Here is a 26888-nt window from a genome sequence, read left to right as displayed (position 1 = left end):
ATCACTCAAAAAAAAGAAACACAGACAAGCTTATTCACATAATGTGTATTGTATGTAAGATTGGCTTAATGCAAACTTCTAACGAACATTTCATGCATTTTGTACAATAACTGTTCTTATAATTTAATGACTTAACGACTTACGCAGTGACTGGTCGATCGTGGTATATCGGGTTTACCAACATCTTCGTAGCTGGAATTTGTAGTCAGGAGGAGATTATACGTATGTATATAACTGTTCTACATAATCTTTGCGGTTTGATATCTGGTCTAGGACTGAGGGTTGCTTCATGCTCCCTCGAGCAAGTATTGCGGTTTGATTTCCATCACACAGGGGCTCGTATCGTTGCTTACAATTTTACTGTCATACATTAGTATAAGATAATACCTGATAGTTAAACTGTTAGCAATGATACGAAACCCTGTGTTCGTTCCATCAGGGGCGCCCACATAACTTTTGGGTGAGGGGATAAACATGTAGTGGTCCGCCATTAAGTTGTGCGGATGTAGGCATGTTTAGAGGTGAAATGGGCCCATGATTTCCATATATTTCTTTAGACCAGAAAGGAACGAATATGCAACAGAAGACGTAAGAGACGTACCGACAGGGTGGATACATTAAATGAGTTAATAATTGTATGGGGCCTTAAAAGTGCTAATTGGTGGTTAGTATCCTAACTATTTCTGTATTTCACTATTTCTGTATCGTGTATTTATGTAAATCCATGCATACAAACTTATGTCTGTATGCGTGTGTGTGTGTGTGTGTGGTATGCGCGTCAGTGTACCTTCATCCATACGCTGAACGAAAGTCTTTGAACGACCAAACAATTTGATTATGTGTCCCATTTACTATTTAAATATAATGCTTGTCAGTGTCCGTTGTTTATTGTTTTATTCGGAGTGATATTTAAGCTATATTTGCATTGGTAAAGAAAACCTCATTCTACGGGCAGTGTACTTCATTGTAATAGTCCCGTGTCTAATACAATCAGATACGAGTACAGAAATAAGAGGATTCGACCTTTTCACCCAATATTTATGAATTGTATTTGTTTTAATTAGTAAGTTAATGCTTGTTATCGCTTCACATTTATGTTGTTCTAATCATCTGACTCTTCTCATCTAAGAGTTTTGTTCCTGAAATAATTTTCAAGCTGCTTCTTTTCTTTGTAATCGATTTTTACCGTTGATGCCATTCAGTATATTGGTGGGGGTGTTTTTATTTTTTGTTTGTTTGTAAAGATGAAATCGGCATCAAAGGCGATATAATTTGTCCCGCTGTTGTATTAATAAACAGAAAAAAAAAAAACAGAATTTATAATTAATCTTAATTCATAAACTTTTTTAATGGCACCACAGAAGTCGTAAAATTCTGACACTTGTAGGGCGGGTCCTACATTCCTTTTTATACAAGGCTTCAAAGGTCTTGTGATGTTGTATAAACCCAGTTAAGGTCAAACCCCAAAAGATGTGAAGTGCAGACGACACTTGTCACCCATTTGTTGGTGGAAGAAGTTGGATGCACGACCACAATAAATTATAACACTCACTTTGACGTGAAACTTGGCTGTGTGTGCCAACCAGAAAATCATTTTTGGGATTTCCTGTTACAAATTCAGTGTATATGTGCGGCGATAAAGGTTCCAAAACCTGTCAGACCTAGAAAATGTTTTCTTTGCTTTGATTATCCTAATGAATCAGCCATCTGTTCCACTATTAGCATGGTTAATTCGTTCTCCGCCATGAAAAAGTCACAGTCGTGTAATTAAAGACTGTAAGAAGGAACGTCTTGAATTTTAGACGTAGACATATCAAAGATGATGGATGGACATGTAACTATTAAATCCATATGGAATAGCTCCCAACGAATGATGTACCAGGAACAGGGCACCTAGTTTGGTAATATTTGACCAACTTGATAACTTTTCTGTTACTATATCTGCCTGGTTGATTTCATTCATGATGATTAATCACTTTATGTTGATTACTAAGTTTGCTAAGTTGATTTCAGTCATAATGATTAATCACTTTATGTTGATTACTAAGTTAGGGAAACCTGCTTATGATTGATACTATTGCCTTAGTTTCATTGTATATGCATCCCTAGTTTAAGCAGTGACTAGTAACTTAACGGAATTTACCTGCTAACAAATGTCGAGTTGATGATAAGAGTTTTCGGCTGTTATCGCAGTCGGAGCTTTCATAGCCTGAAACGCATTTGCCATGAAGTGATGATTGATCTTTATTGATAACACCTTTCAAACTGATCACAGATGGAATATTTGATGTCATGATTCGCGCTAGAAACCTCCAGTTATCTAGACCATGCTGGACTGGTCTAGCACATTTACAGAAAATGCCGAGTTCCAGAAACGTTATATGGCCAGCGGGCCTATGAACAATGCTCTGGTTTGTGGATACGCACGCCAAAGATATGGATATCGAGGTTATTGATATAAAAATGAGTTGCAAAGAAAAAAAGAAAGAAAAAACAACCTGCGAATAAGACAATAAATCGGATACCAGTATGGCTATAACAATGAGAAACATTGTAATCTTGGACAAAATGCAGAGAAATTTTGTAGCGACCACTGTGACCAATCTGATTTGTTTTGCATATTGATTTAGATGGATGAATCAGCGTTGTCGAGACATATAAATTAGCCCGATTTAATATCATACGCCACAAAGAAAGGTAAAGATGCAAAAACGATCATTAAAGCAGACCTTTTCATTGATTAGTATGTTTTGCAATTTAAAACAAAAAACAATTCTTCAATTTGGAAATATTTTGTTTCAGTAAGGAAAATATAAATACTGTTCTATCTTGATGTTGGTTCTAGTCGACTTTACCCGTGAAATTCCATTGACTAAGTAATGTTCACAATCAACGATATTCATTACCTGGGTATTTTACAATCATTGACATTTTTAAAATCTTTCAGGACAACTTCCTAGAACAAGCGCAGCGTAAATCTAATGGAGTTACATACGAATTCTACGTTTGCCGATAGAGGGAACTCGTATCAAGTCACGTGTAAGCCAGACGACAAAATGCTGTCAGATGGAAAATTTAGGAGCATTATTCTCTCACAGCTTTGTAGCGTTTGTATATTCATTCTCGGATTAGTGGGTGGTATTCTCATTGGTATATTCGCGTATCACGGCGGCCCAAACAGCAGTAGAGACATCAAATGTATACTTTCCCCAAATACGGACCATGTGGCAGCAAGAGATGGCAAAAATTATTCACACATTTCAACTACTATTTCTACCAATTTTAGAGTTTCGAGTTCAGCAGAAAATGTTTCAACTGAACGTCCAAGCATTTCGTGTAATGCGTGTCCCGTCAGGGATCCAGTTAAGCCAGTGTCATCGCCTGGACTTTTCGATCCTCTTAGCGCCGAGGAGATGGAAGAATCTTTCGCAACTTTATTTAAAAGCGGTGTTATTCCAACCAAAGACCCACCAGTCACTTTCTTCAAAAACTATGTTCAATATATGTCACTACAACCGCCAAACAAACAAGAAGCTCTGCGATTCTTACAAAAACAGGGTAATCCTCCGGGTAGGTTTGCCAAGGTACACGTAGTTCGCAGTGGAATTCACAATCCCGATTGCATGATCTATAAAGTTGGTCCTCTCGGCAGAGATGGTGCCAATGTAAAACAGCTTTTGGCGGATGGAGAGGCACACATTAACACAAGACCCAAAGATATGTTCGAGGCGCTGATGGTTTTTGAATTTCTAAAGAAAGACATGAAGACAATGGAACAACTGATCAGTGAGAGCTTTGATGGGGCCAACTTCATGGATGACATGTACATATTCTCCGGGAACAGTCCTTTTGGTCTGACGTCCGAGGAGAGGAAGATCAGGTAAGGCTTCTAAAATAAGGTTAATATCAACATCTTTCTGAACCTACAGCTGGTTAAAGTGGTCTGATTTAGTCAAGATTCTCATGGTGACTGAGAATGTATGACTGCCCACATTTAATCCCCTTCCCGGATCCAAGATGATACTTTCACCAATTTACAAATAGGGTTTGCAATATAAGAATTTTAATGTGTCATGGAGCGAGTGATATAATATGCTATGAAATGATCCCCCACTTGTTATGACACTTTTATTATCGTTATCTAGGAAATAACTCGAGCAGGATGTTATTGCCTGGATCGAGCAAGCAATAAAATAACAATATATAAGTAATGGATGGAATAACAGAGATCTCAGCAAAGATATACAATAGAATAACACCAGAACACCGTATGTAAAATATAACAGTTTAATCAATTACATAGACAAAAAGAAATTGCACATGACATCTGAGTGTTACATTTTCTCATAGAAATATAATAATAAAATTTATGCGAAATGCATTTAACCGTTCTGTTATATCGATGAAACAAATTTCATCATAGAATCAAGTGCCTGATCAAACTCAAATTGCCGGTATGTCAGCGTAGCCTGATTGCTTCCGATCCTTTCCAAAAAACTGTAGGTGACAAGTCAGCGTTGCCGTTTTTATTTGCCCCCCCCCCATCTATCTTTCTCTCTCTCACTAACCTCATCGGGTCATCAACCGTAACATACTGTCTGCTGTCTTTTCACACTATGTGGTGCACGTATTGAGCTATTTTTTCCCCTTTGTGCCTTTTCGAGACTCGCTCTTTCCATACGGCCGAATCTCTCTCTCTCTCTCTCTCTCTCTCTCTCTCTCTCTCTCTCTCTCTCTCTCTCATTCTTTCAGACCCCCGTTCCTTTGACGATTTATTTAACGAGAGAAATTACTTGTTTATTTCCTCAGAGTCTCTCAGACGTCCCTTTTGACAGATAAACTTGGACTGGCGAATTTCTCAAGAGAAATGCTTAAAACATTGAATTTCGTCTATGAAACACCCACCCACGTTTACCTTATCCAATCAAGATTAACTTTCTCTGACCACCAAAATATGAATACTCCCTTCAAAGTCAAAATAATTCTCTCTAGTCTCCTTTATTAATAACTATTCTTGGACAATTTTATTTTATGACACTTATTTCACATGGCCCATGATTCCCCGAAATTATTACTGGCTTGTCTCTATATTGTCATTTCCTCCACTTGACATATCTGTCGGACCGTTACCCTAGCGGGTCCTAATTAAAGTCCAATCTTGCCCCAAACAGAGTATAGATTAACCATTGCAAGATCCCAATTTATTGCGAGCCTAGTCCATACCCCAATTTCAATGGCACGTGTCATGCTAACCACGCTAAAATGTGCTGTGACAAAAATTCCGCACCAGTACATAATGATTTGCTCAAAGCTGCTTTTACTAACAAATGATGAAGAGTTTAGATAATGGTAAAACTTGATTTTGTGGTTTTGCCAATAAGAAATAACGAAAAGTAGTTTGCAAATGCACAACATAAAAAGGAAAGAAAGAAGGGGATTGGATGGGAAGGGTAAGATGAAGTTAGGACTATATTAGATCCAATGAATAATAAAACAACAAAAAAAATTATTTGAATACGGTGCACATTTAACTGTTTTCAGAATGCATGCCTCGTTTTTCAAGCATCCACTTCCGTGAGTGCAATCAACACTATGCAGTTTTAGTTCGCAACGTTTGCTTTTCTAAGAACTAAACAAACTGCACTGGACGATATGTGTTGATTTATATGCACACAAAAAAAGGCTTCATCTATTTATGAACATTTCGTCAAATTAGTTTAAAATTAGATTCAGGGCACAAACGAACAGGCCAAGACAGTGTTTTGGGTCGGGGTGAACTAACCTGAAACACGTTTTGTTTTGATCTTTAGTCAAATATTTGTCGACCATCTTTGTGGTCAAGCGACGACAATGGTCAAGGCAAATTTTAACCGAGTCTTGCTTCTATAGACGTATGATGGAGGACATCTGGGGACCGCCATGATTAGCTGTAGTCTAGGCATTAAAGCAAGACAAGAGTCCTCTGCGTACTCTACCCATGTTTGCAAGTGAACAAAACCATGTGACTAATTATTAGTTGGAACATAAATTTGCTGACAACTGCGTCACATTTCGTGTTTTGTGAGATCGCAGATAACCATTCGCAACTTTGAGGTAAATCCTAAGGATCATACATCAAATGTATGTCACATTCAGACCACCTTGGCTATCTATGAAATATGGATTGACCAAAAACTTCGAATGATCGAACTATTTCTTTCATTCGTAGCATTTCGGTTAATCATACATTCAACCCAATCACAGAAATAGCCAATGTAGTCCGAATATTTCAAGGTTTCTTTCTGCGGAGAAATTTCTGGCCAACAAAATATGATTTTCTGTAAATTACTGTGCCGACATACATTCGAGTCATATTTTAGTCTTGCAGAGATAGCCGAGGTAGTTCCAAACACGCAGATAGCTAGAATCCTCCAATGTTCGTGTATTGATGTTAACCGAGACGAAATAGTTAGCTCATAGAGAATTATCATACCTGAATGAAAATGTATCCTAAATATTCATCAAAGAAGTTACACGTAAGTAAAGAGAAAGATATGGGAATTCCTTTGACTACAGCATCGAACAAAATTCAACATCAATTAACCTTAGGCGATAGGATATATCGCTCCGCCTTCCAAAATCACGTGACATGATGCCCTGCTAACCTGCTAACATGCAGTATTTGGCAAAATAATTATATTTCAGCTTAAGTGATATATTTATTGAAAATTATTAGTAGTATTCTTAAAAAAAAGTAAAATTTAAAAGTTGCATAAATTATATTGCAGTAGACAATATTTATATTTGTAGTTCAAGTTGAAATAAGCTATTTTTTTTATTTCAGTAAATAATACAAATAAATTTTACAGCTCCTCGAGAACTCATTCATTTACAAGGAAATTCGCTCCAAAAGATGCTAATGCATTTAGCATATAATCTTATCCTTATTAATTTTATCTGGCTTATGTTCATACTGCCTTGGAAGTAAATTAATTAAAAACTAATAACAAAATCGTAAATAATTACTGTTTAGAAGTATACTGTTGTACATAATAATTTTAAAGTTCTACTATGTTCGTGGGATGGAATTTTGATCAATGATGTATGTTGATGTAAACATGTACATGCATGTTTAATATATCGGAAGATAATTATCTGAAACCATTGTTTTTGTATTTCTTTATTATTACATTTTTGTATCCCCACCCCTCCTTCAGCCCAATGAGATTGTAAAGAGTCACTCAAGTGTCTGAAAGATCGAGACGATAAATCACTGTTTTTGGGACAATCCAACATTAAAGTGCAAATTTACAAACTTTAAAATAATGCAGTCTGGGGTTCAGTACTTCGTATACAAGACAAAATAACATACACCAAAGCCCGAAAGTTGGGAGGTTCTCCATCCATATTCTAAAAACGTTAATTTTTACATATATTTTTCAATTTCAATTCAATTTTTTCCCGTCAAGCCGACCGGTCCAGTGGCCTAGTGGTTAGAGTCCGCCCCGGATGCGGGAGGTCGTGGATTCGAACCCCGACAGAGTCATACCAAAGACTTCTAAAAATGGTACTAGCAGCTGCCTCGCTAGACGCTCAGCATTAAGAGGTTAGTGTTAGGACTAGTCGGCCTGGTGTCAGGATAACGTGACTGGGTGGGACATCATGCTACGTGTCTGCGGCATGATGCCCCAGTGCTAGACATCACTTTAAACTGCCACATTGCAGACATCGTACCAATTAGTACCAATGTTAGTACCCTTACCCCTACCTCGTGGACAGGGTACTAACATGAGCACATACGTGTCAATGGAGCTCTTTTAGCCTAATATCAACAATTTGAACATATTCCTTGCATATATTCCAATAAATTGAGTAGTCCTCTTATTTAGTACCGGAAGAATCGAAAATCATTGTAAAAATAGTTGTAAAATCTCGTTTACCTTTTTTTATTCGATATTTTCGTTTAGATCGTCCGCAATATTAGTTCAGAAAATTATTGCTTCCCTTCTAAGCCCCGTTTGTTTGTGTGCCATATAGGGACATTGAGGTCTTTTTTGCAAACGTAAACAAATTGTAGTAAAAATATGGCGCGGTTTGAGTCAGAAATTCTGAGCATTAAAAGTAAGTACGGTTTATCGGCAACTTTGAAATTCCACCAAGAAGCCATTATTCGCCACTTGATTGATAATAACAGAGCGTAGAATATCCAAATATGGTCTGGCAAGCCTTACTATGAAAAGGGGTCACGGCGAGAGTCTCGCGTTATCTGTCATGGCGGACACGGTGAGGTTAGTGTAACCATGCCAATTTATTTGATCGTGTTAGGGCTTAATAAATTTAAAATAAGCCAAACTTCTTGTTACTTATGTAGTAGATTTTTACACTATTCGTTTTTCTGACTTTAGTGATGATTTTTGTTGCTCCATTACATGATATGGGATCAGTTGGTAGCCTCAACCACAACAAATCAAGTTGAGGCTACGACATCGTAGCTATGTATCTGTATGACTGGAAAATTGGTAAAGCTACGTTGAAACTCTAAATCACACACACATCACACACCCTTCAAGCCATGGACAGGACATGCTTTTTACATACTTTTATGCAAAACAAACATGTTGCACTTGCCATCAATTGTTTCCATATTCAGCTGATCGTACACTCGACCACAAAAGGTCTTTATCCATGGAAGTTTTTGCTATGTTTCAGGAAAGGAATAAATATAATTCCTTCATTTAAACGATCTTGATATCGACAGACAGAATTACACTGCCTTCTTTTCAACTTTATTGATCGAGAAAGCAAGAAATCATTGCAGAAATTGTAAATAGTTTTCATAATCAGTTCATTATTGCCACAAGCAGCTTGTAGGAGGAAAATGGCGGACGTAAGCAATGCCTGGATGTGTGTAATTTCCACTCGCTGGTTGGTTTAATTGATCAGCTTGATTGACAAGTGCCGGTTATGGTCAATTGGCCCTACGCCATAAGAGAGATCACGCCGACTACCGAATCACGTGATATTACAATTAGTTAACCGCCGACAAACAGCTTTTGGCAAAGAAATTAGCTTCGATTTCATTGATAAATATATTAAAAATGATTGCAGTTGTTCTTAAAAATGTAAAATTACCAAGCTGCATAGATTATATTAGTATTTACAGTAAACAATAGTTTTATTTGTATTTCAAGTTTGTATTATGATAACAACGTGTTTTATTTCAGTAAATCATGAAAATCAGTTTTAAAGCCGCTTGGGAAATAATTGCTGTAAAGGAAATTCACTAAAAAATACGTAAATGTATTTAGTATTCGGTCGTATCTTTATTAAGTTCGTTGATTTTTGTTGATGCTGCCCTCGAGGTAAATTAATTAAAAATTTATAACAAACCTGTAATTAGTTTGTATTTTGAAGTATACTGTTGTATGTAAAAAAAATTATAAAGTTCTGTTCTGGTCGTGATGATTGTGAATACATGCTTAATATATTAGAAGATAAATTACCTGCAACCATTGTATTTGTATTTCTACAGTATATTAATTACACTTTTCATCCCTCCCCTCTATGACTGAAGGTAAAGAACCACTAAAGTACCTGAAAAATTTAGACGATGAAACATTACTCGAGACAAACTAACACTGAAGACTGAATTTTAAAACTATTGAAATAATACAATCTGAGGTTCAGTGCTTCCAAACGATGAAAAAATACACATTAAGATCCGAAGATCCATATTCTAGACACGTTAATTTTTATAATTTTCTTTCTCCGAATTTCGGTTTTATTATTTTTTTGTCTTCAAATTATAGACGGGTTCTTCTTATCTAATACTTTTCTTGCAAAAAAATAAAATAATTACCGTCAATTGTTTCCTTGTTCAGCTGATCGTGCGTGCAAATATAAGCATGTATCCTCTAAGTTTCGACTAGGTATCGGTAAAAGAATAAATCTAATTCAGCCATTTAGACGATCTAGTGACTCCTTTTTACCATTATCGATCTAAAAGTCAACTAATCATTGCAATTTTTAAAATATATATATATATACGATAACCAATTTGTGAAATCGTGGATGACATGTAATAAGCTGCAGATGAATGATGATAAAACTGAGGCCATTCTGATAACAACACAAAGACTTTCTCATTCACATCCTTTACCTCAAACAATAAATATCAGCAACAACAACATTAAATTCACACAATCAGTATGAAACCTAGGTGTTACTCTGGACAGTACTCTCATATTGCACCACCATGTCATGAACATATGCAAGGCTGCATATCTTGAGCTGAGACGCATCAGCTCAGTTCGCAAATATCTTTCAGGTGATGCCACTAAAACACTTGTGTGTTCATTAGTACTTTCAAGACTGGACTATTGTAACTCAGTTCTGTCTGGTTCATCTCAATATCTGATCCAGAAGCTTCAAAAGGTTCAAAACACAGCTGCTCGGATCATGCTTAGAGTACCACGATCAGAGCACACCTCCCCGCCGCTCTGTACCCTACACTGGCTATCCATTCAATCCAGAATCAAACACAAAAATTGTTCTCTGTACTACGTTTCCCTGTCGGACTCTAGTCCAAAATACCTATCCGACCTCACCCATGTGTACACACCAGCCAGATACTCACGCTCCTCTTCTGACAATCGTATACTCATTATTCCCACTATGAAAACAAAGTCATATGGACAGCGTTCTTTTGCATACCAGGGCCCAGCAACGTGGAATGAATTGCCCACTGAACTTAGCCCCAAAGACAGGGTCATCCTATTCAAGAGTGCTCTCAAAACTCGCTTTTTTCAAATGCAATAACAGACTTAAGGACCTAATAGTGTTTCCTACCTTGAATATTCTCAGCATGTTTTTTATCTTTACTAATTTCCTGGTGTTTGTTTTTGTAATCATATCATTATATGTTTTTTTTAAATCTTATAGGTGTTGTCTAATGTTGTAAAGCGCTTAGAGCTTCTAAAGATTAGGCGCTATACAAAGTCCTCATTATTATTATTATTATTATCGCGGCAGTCAGCATGTCGTACGAAAAAGACGGACTTAAACGATGCATGTAGGTGTGTCAAATTTACGCTTGCTGATTGGTTAATCGAACAGCATGACTGACAAGTGGCGATATGTCAATTCTTGATAAAGGAACAAAATACTGCAATAATGGAGATGCTAGATAACAACTTTGGATGCATTCTCCTATGCGCTATAAAAATAAAATGGTGGCATAAAAAGAATTATAGAGATCAAAAGTGAATTCACTAATGCTTGAATGAATGCTTTCCTTGTAAAGACGACAGGAAGATTCAAACAAAATAGCTCGAAAGACATTTGGTATATGTGAAGTGAGTTAGAAAAATCTCAGAAGTGAGTTAGAAAATTTGCATTAAGAAATATTTTTATAGCTAGGCAGGAAAGTTAATCCGCAACGGAAAGAATAGGTAAGTTTGAGACAGAAAATAAAATGATTAGGAAGGAAAATAATAGAGTACGTGTTGTGACTGCTTCACAAAGAAGAAACTAGATGGTTTGGATCAATATACCCTGAATAAAATATTAGATTGTACTGGATAGATGACTCGAACAAGGCTGAACCCCCTGAACAGAGTTGAGAGAAGGTCATACTTTTTTCTAGAAATAGACTAAACAACATAATTAGACCCAAGATATTGGTATTGCACACATACTGGATAGGTGTTCTGAAAATGCAAATAGACAATTTCCCGATTCATGTGGCATGTGACCAAATTGTAGATACTACAGAAAAGGAGAATGTTGAATGGATCTGGAATACTGTTAAGAGAGTGTATTTCCAAAGCATCTTTAGAATTCACGCAGAAAGTCGGAAAAATAACGACAATAGAAAATTGCAAGTAACGAGTGCAACTGATTTCGCCACACTGGGTAAAAAAGTCAATAAAATTATTTCGAATAGGAGACTTCATTACAGATACAGTTATAGTTAATATGTAAAGCTGATTAATACTTTTGTGAAGCACCTTGTACACTGTAAATTGTGGGCCATGATAGAGTAAGGGAAATAACTGTCTATTGAATCTGTATATGATATAAGTGATATTTGGACAAGTGATACATTAAGTGCAAGATTCCTTTGGGAGGGGATAAATATCATGACTTACACACCCTACGATGACAATTAACGGATTAAACCAGGTCACGGTCTGAATACGGACCGTGGGTAGTATTTTGCCTACCCCCAATTTCAGCGCAGAGCAAGCAGCACAATATACATGTTTATTCTGTTATTAAATAGAAGATATATGGTAGGTGACTTGATGATCTTTTTGTAGTTTTTACTTGGTTAGCAAATGCAATATTTTGCAAACATGTACATCTGTATATCGAAGCTTTTACTAAAAATAGTCATTTGGATATCTTTCTTTATTTCCAAAACGTTATTTATATATATTAGTTACACAGGGTAGATTTAAGAAACACTTGCAGTTTTGTGAATTCAGTCCCAATTAATGCTTTGGCACAAGTCCAAAAGTATATGTTCCGAATGAATTAGAATAATTTTGAATGTGCTGATGAATCACAAGATGTAATTCAAAATGTCTTTGAATGAGTTCTCAATAATCCCAAAATACTGTGTTAATCCATTGAATGAGCCTTTAAGTAATTCCATTGAATGATTTGAATAATTCATCTCGATTATATTTGAATTGAACTGCAAACACTGACCATATATATTCCCAAAAACTAATATCAAACAGGAATGGAGATTTTATTTACAAACCTCTATGTATATACAAACTGACACCTGGCTTGCGCTACAACAGAATGTCATGGAATTCCCGTGGTGCGCGTCATTTCTAATTGGAAAACTTCATCAAAATATAAACAATTCCGTTTCTAGAATATTCAGAACTTTTAAAGCTATATCAGCATGTTGTTTACAAATGAACATTATCTGAATGAAAGTGCAATCTATAATAATGGACAAACGTTAAGCACACAAATTAGATATACACAGCACATCCACAGTAAGGAAAAGAAAGATTTATACAGTAAAGCTTTCTTTTACATATTAGTCAAACATACATACGATACAATAATAATTAAAATTTCAGAGGAAAAAGTCGCATGAATGACAGTATACATAAAAAGTTTAGTACTTCTATACTCGTTGGAATGCATTTGCAATCAGATTTTATTTTCCCTTGATGTGCCTAATGAAAATCATGCATTCCTGCAACATCAAACTCCCTCTCAACAATCTCCGAGTTTCGTTTTTAATTTTTTTAAATGGCAATATGTGGGTTGTAATCAATGAATACAATAACCGCAGAAGCAACGGAACTAGTATACACTTCAAAATGCTTTAAAGCAAATATCAAAACCAAACATTCATTCTCGATTGTGGAATACATTTTCTAGTGCTTATTCAGATTAAAATAATAAACATTGCACACTTAATGATCGAAATCAGTTTTATCGTCTTGAATAAATATTTTTCCATTTCCCCCTCCACATAGCTTGCATAAAGAGATATCTTAAATAATTGACTGAAAGTTTGAGCTGAAAGAAGTGATGCACTTTTAAGTATTGCCTTTAATTTAGCAAAATATTCCTGACATTTGTCGGAACAATGAAATTTGTTTTGTTACTTTACAAATTTTTCCTTGGTTCAGCAATTATGGAGACATTTGAAGAAAAAAATTCCGATAATATCCAGCCATAGACAAAAATCGTATCAGTTGCTTTTTACTAACAGGCACTGAGAATTCAGAGATAATCTTGGCCTTAACTTCCACGGGTTTGACTTGATCATGTCCCACAATTTATCCTACAAATGTGACACAAACACGGCAAAATTTACCTTTACCTAAACTGATTGTCCAGTCTGCATCACTGAGTCGATCAGCACATTTTCGAATGGTCTCCAAGTGATCTTTCCAATTATCGTTGTAGATGATGATGTCACACTTATCTAGACCATAATGTTGTTTTGTTCATTAAACGCTGGAATGTTAACGGACAATTGTTTATACCAAACAGCATCATTCTTTTTGCATTGATAAAGTCCATGTAGAATTGCAAATCCGAGATTTCATTTGCTCATTAAGTGAGTGGAATTTTCCAAAATTTTTTCAAAATGTCAAACCTAATGACATATTTTGCATTTCAAATTTTGTCGTTGCGGTCATCTACTCTTGGCATTGAAAATGAATCAGATTTGGTGACACTTTTGACTTTTCTGTAATCACTACACATGCAGAATGTATTATCTGGGTTAGACAGAATAATACATCGTGAACTCCAACTACTTTTGCTGACTCCCAGTGTTGGGAAGATATTTCTCAGCTCGAGTAACTAGGCAATGATTGGAGCACACGTCATAATTTACACTTTTTAAGAAACTTTATGATTGTGGGGGTGTGTGGTCTAGGGGTGGGGTTCTTCTTATAGACTTTAACGAATTATGAGAAGTTCCCCTGGTCCTTATTCAGAAGGTTAATTCTGGACACTATATTATTTATTGACTAAATATATTTATGGCTACGAGCCCCCAGTTAGCAATGCCGACAGTTAAATTAAAAGAAATACAAAGATGAAATTTAAACAATAACAATTTAATAAATGAAATTTAAAAGAATTTAAAGTAATCAATGTCTCTCTTTCACCCAATGATCCCTTTGATCATCATTTGAGTTCACAGTGTGAGGAGATTTTTCCCTTCTTGAGTGCTACTCATCTAAATCTCTTCGTTCCCTTGTCTTTCTCTCCTTTCGTGATCTCCACTTCCGCTTCCTCTTCTATAATCCTTGTTCCTTGCCGTTATCTTGACTTCCGGTTCCTCTTCTAGTATCCGGAACCCTTGACGGTATCCCTTGAGGTCACCCGAAATTCACTCGGTATCTCTCACCGTCACCCGAAATTCTCTGAACTTCTCTCGTCCCCCGAAATTCTCTGAAATTCTTTCGTCCCCCGAAAGCTTCCTGATCGAAGCTATTTCATGAATTTCCTAAATTCCGCCAATTTTTACGAATGGCTAACGGAGTGTGTGTCACTGCGACTCTTAAACACCAACTGACGAATTTCAGGCTTGTACAAGTCTTATGTCAATTTCTCGAATCAAGTCCCACCTACAACGCATCCCGATTGGATGGCGACGGACTCTGGTCATTTGATCGAACTGTCAATCATAAAAATGTCAGTCTGTGTGTCCCCATGTACTGTCCAGCCTACCATTGTCGGCTTCCGGCTCTTTGAAGTTGTCTACGTCACGTGTTCCCATGTACAAAGATTCCCGCCAGATTTCCACTCAAGAGCTCAAACAAAGACTGGGTTACGTAAGAGGATTAGCCAACTTAGGCACTTGGAAAAACAAAGCTTACTTGGCTCCACTTACAGACTTATAAATACATGTATAATACAAGGGGTTGGGGTAAAACATCACATCCCCCCACGCTTGAGAATAAAATCAGGATTTTATTCACTCAAACTAAAAAAGCAAAAGTGTTACACGATATAAAGAACAAAATCAGCAAAATGAACTAAATGCTAAACTGAGTATGAACACGAAAATATAACAAATGATCTATATCATTTCGGCGCTTCTACTCATGAAATCTGCGCCTACGTTTTCAGATCCTTTCACGTATCTGATCTGCATCTGGTACTGCTGTAAAAACAGCGACCATCGCATCAATCGACCATTGGACAACTTTGCCTGCGCCAGATAGGCGAGTGGTTGGTGGTCGGTCTCCAATATGAACTTACGTCCATATAGGTATCGCTCGAACCGTGATATGCCGAACACGATTCCAAGACATTCCCTCTCCGATACTGAGTAATTCTTCTCGGCAGCAGACAACTTCCGGCTGCCGTATGCGACAGGAAAAAGCGTCTTGTCATGCTCCTGGAGCAGTACTGCTCCCAGTCCCGTGTCGCATGCATCGGTGCGCAGAACGAATTCTTTATCCAAGTCCGGTAGACGAACAACTGCGTCGGATGTAAGTCTATCCTTTAGCGTTTGGAATGCGTGCTCACACGCATCTGTCCAAACGAACTTACTCGGGGTCCGTTTCTTGGTTAGGTCAGACAACGGGCCCGCAATCGCGCTGAAATTAGCGACATACCTCCGGTAATATCCGGCCAGTCCCAGGAATGACCTCACTTCCGTTTTCGTGGTGGGGCGTGCGGCGTTTCTCAACTGCTCCACCTTCGACTTCTCTGGAGACAGCGTGCCTTGGCTCAGGGTATGTCCTAAATAGTCTAATGTCCTGAAACCAAGGTGACATTTGGAAGGGCGGGCTGTCAAGCCCTCCTGACGTAGCCGCTCCAAAACGTCAGCTAACAGAGCGAGGTGTTCACCCCATGTCTCTGTAGCTAACAAGAGGTCATCCATGAAGTTGTGGACACCCCTATCGCGCAAGGGCTCCAACAACTTCCGCATCATTCTGGTAAAGACGCTGGGCGCGTTTTGTACCCCGAACGGCATCACCAACCATTGGTATGTCCCGTCGGGAGTAGCAAAAGCAAGCTTCGGTCGGTCTTCTTTCCTTACCGGAATTTGCCAATACCCCTTGGACAAATCCAGTTTGGAAAAATATTTCGCTTTCGAGACCGAAGCGAAGATATGTTCGGGGTCAGGTAGCATTTCAACTTGAAATTCTGTCACCTGATTCAGCTTCCGGTAGTCGACGCAGAACCGATGGGTGCCGTCCTTCTTCTGCACTAAGACTACTGGTGAGCTGTACGGAGAGTCGGCAGGTTCGATTACTCCCAGAGCAATCATCTGCTCGATTTCTTCCCTTACAACTTGTCGTTTCGCGTGGGGCAAGGGGTAGGGTTTACACTGAACTGGTCGGTCGTCCACCATCTTTAACCCGAACTCGACAAGCGTCGTCCTCCCGGGTTTTTCTGTTAGCACGTCGGAATATCCGGCCAGCAAGGTCTCTATCTCGTTCCGCTGCCCTTCAGTTAACATGGGGTCACACTCCACGTCCGACGGAGTCTCGGCCCTCGTTAATGGACAGCTCGGGACAGTGTTAGCACCTTCCGTATCGCCTTCGATATCCTCGGTGACTATCGCTGCGACAACAAAATCGCTGGCGGTCTCCCTTTCCCGGTACCTCTTGAGCAAATTGGCATGGTACAATTTCTCTTTCGTCGGTAGCTGTATCCGGTAGGTTTGACCTCCGACCTTCTTGGTGACGACGTATGGACCCCTCCAGGAAACTTGCAACTTGTTGTGTTCCTGGGGCAACAACAACAACACTTTGTCCCCTACCTCAAACTGACGTGGTTTTGCGCGCTTATTGTAATTTTTCGCCTGTTGCGCCTTAGCTCGTTTGAGATTTTCTTGCGCGAGAGAACAAACCTCTTCCAGTTTGTTGCGCAAGTCCGCGACGTACTGGTAGGTAGTGCGTACTTCCTCTACAGCGTGGTCGTCTGTCCACAGCTGTCTCAGTACGGCGATTGGGCCGCGTACGGTTCTCCCGTACAAGAGTTCAAAGGGAGAGAACCCCAAACTCGCTTGCGGTACTTCCCGGTATGCAAAAAGCATGGCCGGAATATACCGGTCCCAATCCTTGGGGCGGCCTTCGCACAATTTCTTGAGCGTGTTTTTCAAGGTCCCATTAAACCGTTCGACCAATCCGTTACATTGGGGGTGATACGGTGTAGTCGTGAGGTGTTTAATCGACATGAGACGATTCACCTCCGCCATCACACGACTCATAAATTGTGTTCCTTGATCGGTCAAGATCTCGTCGGGCACTCCGACTCTTGACCAGATCGCAAACAGAGCTTCCGCGACGGTTTCCGTGTCAATGTTACGCAACGCAACGGCCTCCGGATAGCGTGTAGCATAATCGACAACCGTTAAAATATATCGATTTCCGTGCGCAGACGCGGGTTTTATCGGTCCGATTAAATCCATGGCAACACGTCTAAATGGTTCATCGATAAGGGGCGTACTCCCCAAAGGGATGGGTCGCTGATCCGTTTTCGGTGCCATTCTCTGGCATTTGTCACAGGAGAGACAGAACCGTTTTACGTCTCCCTGGACCCCTGGCCAGTAAAACTCTTTTACAAGACGGTCACGCGTCTTAGCAATTCCCATGTGTCCACCCATGAGACTCTCGTGTGCAAGTTTCAGTACTTCGCAACGCTTTTCCTTTGGCACGACGACTTGCTTGAAGTGTTCGTTGTGTTTCCTGGCGTGGCGATACAAGATTCCCTTCTTGTAGACAAACTTCACCGCGCCGTTCGGAGTTTCCCTTTCTGTTCCCGCTTCTGCGTGTTTGTGCAACTGCGCCAGAGTTGCGTCCTCCTGTTGCAGCTTCCTTAACTCCGCTGGAATAACATTACTAACCGGTGTCGATGTAACTTGGATTGGCTTTTGTTTCGGCTGTCGACTCATGGCCCTGGTTTCAACAGCACTCACTGGCATAGGTGTGCAGGTTTCGGGGTTCGGCTGGGGTAACACATAACGGCAACCCAATATGACGTCATGTGATAGCCCCTCCAAGCAAGCAGCTTCAATTTTCCCCTTCACGTATGGTGAATCGAGGTCAATGACAGCTACTGGTAATGAGTCACGCGCGCAGTTCGCGTACTGAACTTCTATTACCTCCCCTGTATAGTCCTCCGGCTTGACATATTTCTTGTCGACAAGCGCGGGGACGCTGCACCCAGTGTCATACAAGATGGTGGCGCCTTCACCATTGACAGTTGCGGCCGCAAGGTTGGCTGGGTTGCGACTCGCTTCCGGCACACCTTCCTTCTTAGCTACGACATTCACCTGGGTCTGCCTGCCCTTGGGACAGTCCCTGGCAAAATGCCCCAGGCGCTTGCAATTAAAACATGTCGGCGGCCCTCGCCGACTTGCAAGTCCTGGTTTCGTGGGTGAGGCCTGTCCAGGTCGATAGGCGGCAGCCCTACCTGTAGGTGCCCCTCCGACCTTCCCGTCGCCCTGACGGTTACGGACAGCCGGCTCAACCTCCCCCATACGACGCGACTCAGAGGGTCGGGGTCGGTCAGCAACCCCGGAACCTCCACTCTTCGAGTGCGCCTGCTCGTATCGCTCCGCCATGTTAGCGATCTCTTCGAGCGTCCGGTGTTCTCTTTCTGCTAAGAAAACTGTCAACTCGCGACGGTAAGTACCCAGGACATGTTCCTTGAGTATTACCTCGCGTAGCCCTTCGTACGTGCGTTCGACTTCGGCCATTTTCATCCACTTCTCAAATAAACCTCGAACACGGTTGTGGAATTGAGAGTGGGTCTCTGTTACCTTTTTCACCGAGTCCCGGAAAAGTTTCCGGTAAGTCTCGGCGGTCAGCCGATAATGGCAGAGAAGCGCCTTCTTGAGGGCAGTGTAGTCATCAGCCTCTTCTGCAGTTAAGCCGTGGTAGACTTCCCGAGCTGCACCTTGCAAAAAGGCTGAGACATTAATGGCCCAGTGCTGTTCAGGGACCTGATGAGCGCGTGCGAGTTTCTCAAACTGGACGAGAAAATCGTCAATAGCCTCCTCCCTATCATTGAAGCGTGACATGTTGATCTGGACTATCCGGTGGTCGATGGAAGGTCGGCCGGTTGTTCCAGAGCTTGTACTGGCGTCGTCCCGTCCGTTGGTCCTAGCTTCAACTCTGACCTTTTCCATCTCCAGAGTGTGAGCGAGTCTGGCTAGCTCCAGCTCTTTCTGGGCGTCTCGGTCCGCTGCTATCTTGGCTAACTCTTGGTCCGCTGCTATCTTGGCTAACTCTTGGTCCGCTGCTATCTTGGCTAACTCTTGGTCCGCTGCTATCTTGGCTAGTTCTCTCTGGGCTTCTCTTTCCGCTGCTTTTTCGGCCTTCCATTCCTTGATCCTTTCTTCTATAAAGGTTGCCAGGCGATCTCCCTCGTATCCAAGATCTTCCGACCCCATGGCGCGGTATTCCTTTATCATTTGTCGTTCGGTAGCCATTATACTAATGTAAAGTGATACCTTGTCTCAAAATTCAAACAATATACAGATATTTGTAATACCAGTTTAAATACTTACCTGTCGACAACAACTAGTTTCGTTCAGGTAAGATATTTGTTCGATATCTGCTTCACACGTACTGCTATGAATGGAAGATCTACAAAGCCTGCACATATGACAATAAAAATACAAGATGAGAAAATCACAAAATTTCAAATACAAAGAATGGAAAATATCTCACACTGTTCACTAATACTTCTACCAATAACTTTAAGTCCCAAAATAATATATATGTCTAATTCATATCCCGGACGAAGCGCCCACTGTGGGGGTGTGTGGTCTAGGGGTGGGGTTCTTCTTATAGACTTTAACGAATTATGAGAAGTTCCCCTGGTCCTTATTCAGAAGGTTAATTCTGGACACTATATTATTTATTGACTAAATATATTTATGGCTACGAGCCCCCAGTCAGCAATGCCGACAGTTAAATTAAAAGAAATACAAAGATGAAATTTAAACAATAACAATTTAATAAATGAAATTTAAAAGAATTTAAAGTAATCAATGTCTCTCTTTCACCCAATGATCCCTTTGATCATCATTTGAGTTCACAGTGTGAGGAGATTTTTCCCTTCTTGAGTGCTACTCATCTAAATCTCTTCGTTCCCTTGTCTTTCTCTCCTTTCGTGATCTCCACTTCCGCTTCCTCTTCTATAATCCTTGTTCCTTGCCGTTATCTTGACTTCCGGTTCCTCTTCTAGTATCCGGAACCCTTGACGGTATCCCTTGAGGTCACCCGAAATTCACTCGGTATCTCTCACCGTCACCCGAAATTCTCTGAACTTCTCTCGTCCCCCGAAATTCTCTGAAATTCTTTCGTCCCCCGAAAGCTTCCTGATCGAAGCTATTTCATGAATTTCCTAAATTCCGCCAATTTTTACGAATGGCTAACGGAGTGTGTGTCACTGCGACTCTTAAACACCAACTGACGAATTTCAGGCTTGTACAAGTCTTATGTCAATTTCTCGAATCAAGTCCCACCTACAACGCATCCCGATTGGATGGCGACGGACTCTGGTCATTTGATCGAACTGTCAATCATAAAAATGTCAGTCTGTGTGTCCCCATGTACTGTCCAGCCTACCATTGTCGGCTTCCGGCTCTTTGAAGTTGTCTACGTCACGTGTTCCCATGTACAAAGATTCCCGCCAGATTTCCACTCAAGAGCTCAAACAAAGACTGGGTTACGTAAGAGGATTAGCCAACTTAGGCACTTGGAAAAACAAAGCTTACTTGGCTCCACTTACAGACTTATAAATACATGTATAATACAAGGGGTTGGGGTAAAACATCACAATGATAGCATGGATTAGTTTTGTAAAATGGACTCTTCCTAATTTCTTAACATAAGAAATTATCTGGATATTGTTAGGTATATATGTTTAGTAATTTGAGATAGGAATAATTCTTTGTATTTTGTGTCTGGGTCTTGTTTTATATTGTACGGCGTAAAATACTAACATTTGGCTTGAAAAGGCTTCATGTTGAATCACACAAATGTAAAATCCAAAAGAAAATGCAAGTGTGAAATTAGAGTTTCGTGGTGTATTGTCATTATCTGTTTAAAGAGATTATTTGCAGTATTCGCGTGTTTGATAACCTGTTGTCTTACGATTCATGAAAATTGGGGAAAATCAACAAAACAATGGACTTTAACCCACGCTCACGTAGGCGTTTGATTCAATCAGTTGACATACTTCTTGCATTTAATAGGATAGTGTCTGCAAGTCTTTAGCAATTTTACAGTCTTGCAGATATTCCAGGCCATATACTGTAGTGAAATATTTATTTTCACAAGATCCATTTTATTCCCAATCTAAAACACTTGTACAATATTGATAATTGTTTAGATCATAGTTTATACAAATATATTTATTTATTTAACAAATCATTGCTCCAGCCGTGAGCATTTGAACGGTCATATATGGCTGCCATTCATTATTCGTACATTTTGATTTTCTTTCTCTATCTCCCTCCCTAACTGTTACAGCGTGGAGTCAAAACTGTTAGATTTAGCTATATATATTTATTGGATGCTTGTATATTTTTCTCTCTCTCTCTCTCTCTCTCTCTCTCTCTCTCTCTCTCTCTATATATATATATATATATATATATATATATATATATATATATATATATATATATAAAACTTTCGAGAGAACCTTGTTTCGTGGTCTGAGTGTTCAGCTGTGGCATATCCGTTTTTTAATCCAATGCAAAAAGTGAGTTAGAGAAATTAGACAGGGCAGGAAAGAACTGCTAATTCACTTGCGAAAAAGACCTCATTCTTGTTTACCTGGAAGAGGTAGAATCTTTTAAAACGTACACTCCAATATTTAAAAAAAAAATTCTTCTCATCTTAGAATCATTCATTGTCTTGCTTTCTTTGCAGATTCAATCTTGCTTTCAAGGGGTTCGGCAACAGTGAGATAATGGACCTTTTTGATCTTCTGCCCCTTCAAGGGGCTGTAATTGCCTCATCATTGAACATTTCCAACTGGTTCGCTACAGACTACTATTACCTTAATCAGGGACCCTTCAAAACTGCCAAGGATTTGATGAATTCTTATAGCAACGGGACTATTCGAAAACTGCAGCTGCCAAAGGGATATATGAAGACTATTAGGGATAGAATTGTGCCTAAACGTGACACGTCACTTCCTGTGAGAGAAAAAGCAGATACACCGGGTGCACGGACTTACGAACCGGCGGGAGCTAGATATACCATTAATGGTTACAGCATTTCTTGGATGGGCTGGAATTTTGTTCTGAGTGGAAGTCAGGTGCGAGGACCAAGTTTATTCAATATTAGATTCAAGGGCGAGAGGATTGTTTACGAACTTGCTTTTAATGACGTCAGTATCATGTACGCTGCAGATAATTATGCACAGAATAACGTTATTTATACGGACGCAACTTATGGTGTTCTTGACGGAGAGGTAATACTTGGTGTGGATTGTCCAGAACATAGTTCCGTTTTAAAAATTGCTACCTGGAATTCAAGGACAGCTACACCGACAGATACTCCGATTGTCTGTGTTTTCGAAGTCGATGGGGAAGAATCCTTATGGCGACACAAGGGAGGAGCATTCACTGGTGGACAGCGCGAGCGTCATCTAGTTATACGCGCACCTATAACTCTCGGCAACTATGATTACTCATTGGAGTTCCATTTTCATCTGGACGGTCGTATTGTCACAAAAGCGAGAGCGACTGGTTATATCCAAGCTCATTTTTGGGATGTTCGTAACAAACACTTTGGTGAGGATAGGTCTTTCTATCCATTTGGGTACAGGGTCTCAGACTTCCATGTTGGGTCTATTCATGATCATACGTTTGGTTTCAAGGTGGATCTGGATATATTGGAGCAGAACAATACATTTAAACTGATTCACTGGAAAGCGGGAAATGTTCTTGACGCCTTACAAACCAAGGCCAACGTGACAGAAATTCCCTCGTATTATCTGTTTAATCAGACTCGCTACATCGAATGGGAAACTCTTTACAAGGAAACAGGCCTTAGAATTGACATGGAAAAACAGAAGTTTTGGACAGTTGTTAACACCAACAAAAAAAATAAGTGGGGAAACTCTAGAGGTTACCGGATCGTTCCGATGGCTACAGGTAAGTTCACGCACTGTACATGCGCTTGTTTTCTTTTGCGATTTTGGAATGTGTATGAGATGCTGATATATACTGTAGAACTCCATTTATCCGAACCATACTCACTGCGTAATTTGTTTATTTGAACCAGAACTTTGTCTCAGATTAGCCGAGGTTACCCTGTCTTTCGGAGTCTCAGTATTGATGGACTTGAACAGCTTGTCCATTAGAAGATCGCATATTAGATATGACCCAAATTGATCTGTCCAAAATCTCGTTTATCCAAAGTGAGATTTGTTTTTGGTAGCGACGTTGGATCAGTAGTTCCAGTGCTATGCTCGCATGCTTCGGGTCACGAGATCAAATCTTGACCAAATCAGCCCTGGTCGGCTGCTGTAGTATCCGGGTAAGGCACCAAACTCGCATTGCCGCATTACTATCCAACCTTTCATGTGCGTGTATGCCATTCAAACACGAAACTAAGAAATAAACCATCTTTATGTCTGCAGGAAGGGTTAGCACGAACAAGGTTTTACTATATATATATATATATATATATATATATATATATATATTGCCCTTTTTGAATAGCATTTGGTGGAAACAAGAAAACTTAGACAAAACACATCTCTACTCAAGACAAGTCGATGCATGTTTGTGACTAGTCGGACCCAACCCGGTTCAACTGGGCGCCATACATTTTCAGAAAGAACAAGCGGTCTCCTCAATGTAGTCTTTTCTGCAATTTTCACGCTGACATTTACAGATGATCGTGCATTCTAATTCAAAGGAGTGTGGTCCTTGTGATATACCAGGATTGAAGGGATGGTATTAAAGGGTTTGTAGAAGGCTCCGGTGGCCTAATGGTTAGAGCGTCCACCTTGGATGCGGAGGTCGCTTGTTCAAATCCAGGCCGAGTCATACCAACCACTTATAAAAATGGTACCAACAGCTGCTTTGCTAGGTGCTCAGAGGTTAGTGTTAGGACTCGTCGGCCTGGTGTCAGGATAATGTGACTGGGTGAGACATCGTGTTACATGTGTGCGGTATGATGTCCCAGTACTGGACATCACTATAAACTGTCACACTGCAGACATCGTAGCGATATGACTGAAAATTGTTAAAGCTACGTTAAAAATCCAAAATGACACACACACACACACACACACACACACACACACACACACTTTAGTAAGAACAACTCTATACAAATGTTAAAGTCGGGTCAATTATTTATTATCCTCAGTATTATTATCATGAAAAAGCTGGGTCTTAATTGTTTAGTGCGCAAAGTATGGCAATATATGAGCAAAATGTCTTGTTATGATTGAAGATTTGCTGGATTTGTTAGCGGTTGTTTTTTTTAATGTGGTCCGAGTGATCTTGAATAACGTGACAATTGTAGCTGAATATCCCAAACCGGAGCGGATTCGTCTTGAAACTCGACCTCGCTGTTGTCCTTTAAGAGGACCACATAGCTGAGCAAAACTGGGGTTTGTTCCTGTTTGTAGAACGCTTGTGCCAATATTTTTTTCGGGCCTATTTGATCCGAGTTGTTCTCAATTCGTAATTGGTAAGTGCTGGTGCAGGGTCATTCATAAAAAAAGACAAGCTCTTTTTCTATTCTCCTCTGCTGTTAATGTTGTTGTACAGATAGGTAGTCTTCAGTTTCATTTCTTGAGAGCCATGCCCCAGCGGGTAAAACTAATGAAGAAAACGTTATTTAATTTATATCGATTGTACAACAAACCGTGCAAAGTGCCCTAACGGCTATTTGATGCGGTTAGGTGACCCTTTCAGGTGTAGGAAATAGCAGAGTTAGATCTTCGAGAAAAACTACTTTTCCTAGTTGGACACGCTGATTGTTGGATGAACAAAGTGGTGATTGATTGCTAGTGTGTAGACACTGCGTTATCCATTCCTCGTAATCATCAAGACAGATTATATATATATCATCTGGCCTTTCACATCCACTGAATTATACCTGCAAAGTTTAAAGGTTGACGCTTTCACGGAGTTTAGATAGCGTATACATTTGTTAAATTTTGTGGTCGTAGTATATGATATGATCCAGGAATGAAAGTAGATAATGTAGACACGATCTTTACCGTTCGTCACCTTAGGTGACTTTGAACAGCGTATGATTTCTTGCGATTAGGTGACGGGTTTCGAGTTAAAAGTATATGTTATTTCTCTAAAAAGTTTATGATTTTTAGGCTAGGACTGAATATGATTCTCAGATAAATTCCACGGTTAAAAAAGTACTGTTTGCTTCTGGATTTAAACATTATATTATCAAAGTCTAAATGATGTGGGAAATCAGTGTCTAACACAGATAAATAATATAGGCTCTAGATGCAACTGACATTTAATCACGAGGTGTTCCAACGCTGCAGTTTAAACGCAATATTGACGAGACAATGTGCGATTATTCTCGCTTCGATATTTTAATTGCGTTTGGCACTTTTATTCTTACCATTTCGACTTTGGCTGTAATTAATATATTTTACTTTCAGGTGCCCAAAACTTCGATGACAGTTTTCTTCCAATGAAGGCATTGTCCTACACGAAGTACCACTGTGCGGTGACCAAACGAAAAGATGAGGAGGAATTTTTGACGTCAACTTTTGACATCAATCGAATGACGGAACCTAAGGGATACCTCGATTTAATGATTAATAACGAGTCCATTGTGAACGAAGATATAGTTAATTGGATTTCTGTGGGATTTCTACATGTTCCAACGTCAGAAGACATGCCAATAACATTGAATGTAGAAACTGGATTTACGTTAAAACCACACAATTTTTTTGACAGATCTCCTGTGCTTGATTTACCGCAAGTAACGAACACTATTGAACCTTCAGAATATGAAAGGATGCCACAATTCGACCAGTGTTACGAGAAAAGTGAAAGAACTAAGCATCCTCTGGAATCGTAAGCCATTTAAAGGTTTTGCTCAGCAATTAAAGCAGGTTAACAATATAATTGCATCATAATATTGTTTTTACAATATAGTTTAAAAACTGAACAAGGTGTTTCGTATCTTTTTTGGTCAAATCCAGGAAATAAGAGCAAAGAGCAAAGTTTGGGACTGAGGTAATCCAAATTGTCATATTATTTAAATTTTACGTAAAAATTGATTCTTCCTAATCGTAAATCTGTACACGAAAAATTTCGCCCTGAAAATTGCCCATGCTTTATACTTGTTTTGACTGATCATGCGCATTACGGAAGCACTTTTTCATTTCTATGATGGTCTTTCCATGTGACCGAAAGGTATCATTTGATTATGGTTTCT

General features: G+C 39.5%; 1 protein-coding gene across 5 annotated transcripts; it reads left to right on the top strand.

The window, feature by feature from the left end:
• LOC149803204 (diamine oxidase [copper-containing]-like) lies at nt 1-26621 on the top strand. Of its 5 annotated transcripts, none has more exons than XM_089952825.1 (4): nt 1-222; nt 2948-3880; nt 22377-23608; nt 26104-26621. In XM_089952825.1, the coding sequence occupies exons 2-4, from the start codon at nt 2982-2984 to the stop codon at nt 26526-26528; spliced, it is 2556 nt and encodes an 851-aa protein (XP_089808951.1). In that variant the 5' UTR covers nt 1-222; nt 2948-2981; the 3' UTR covers nt 26529-26621. The 5 variants fall into 5 exon arrangements, with proteins under 5 accessions (XP_089808951.1, XP_089808952.1, XP_089808949.1 ...); XM_089952826.1 differs by lacking the exon at nt 1-222 and adding an exon at nt 314-664; XM_089952823.1 differs by lacking the exon at nt 1-222 and adding an exon at nt 1510-1901.
• Nucleotides 26622-26888: the final 267 nt, after the last annotated feature.

The sequence above is a fragment of the Sinohyriopsis cumingii genome, chromosome 3 (assembly GCF_028554795.1).
Source record: "Sinohyriopsis cumingii isolate HCF-2022 chromosome 3, ASM2855479v2, whole genome shotgun sequence".
In the NCBI taxonomy this organism is placed as follows: Eukaryota; Metazoa; Mollusca; class Bivalvia; order Unionida; family Unionidae; genus Sinohyriopsis; species Sinohyriopsis cumingii.
This window is presented reverse-complemented; position numbering and strand designations above follow the sequence as displayed.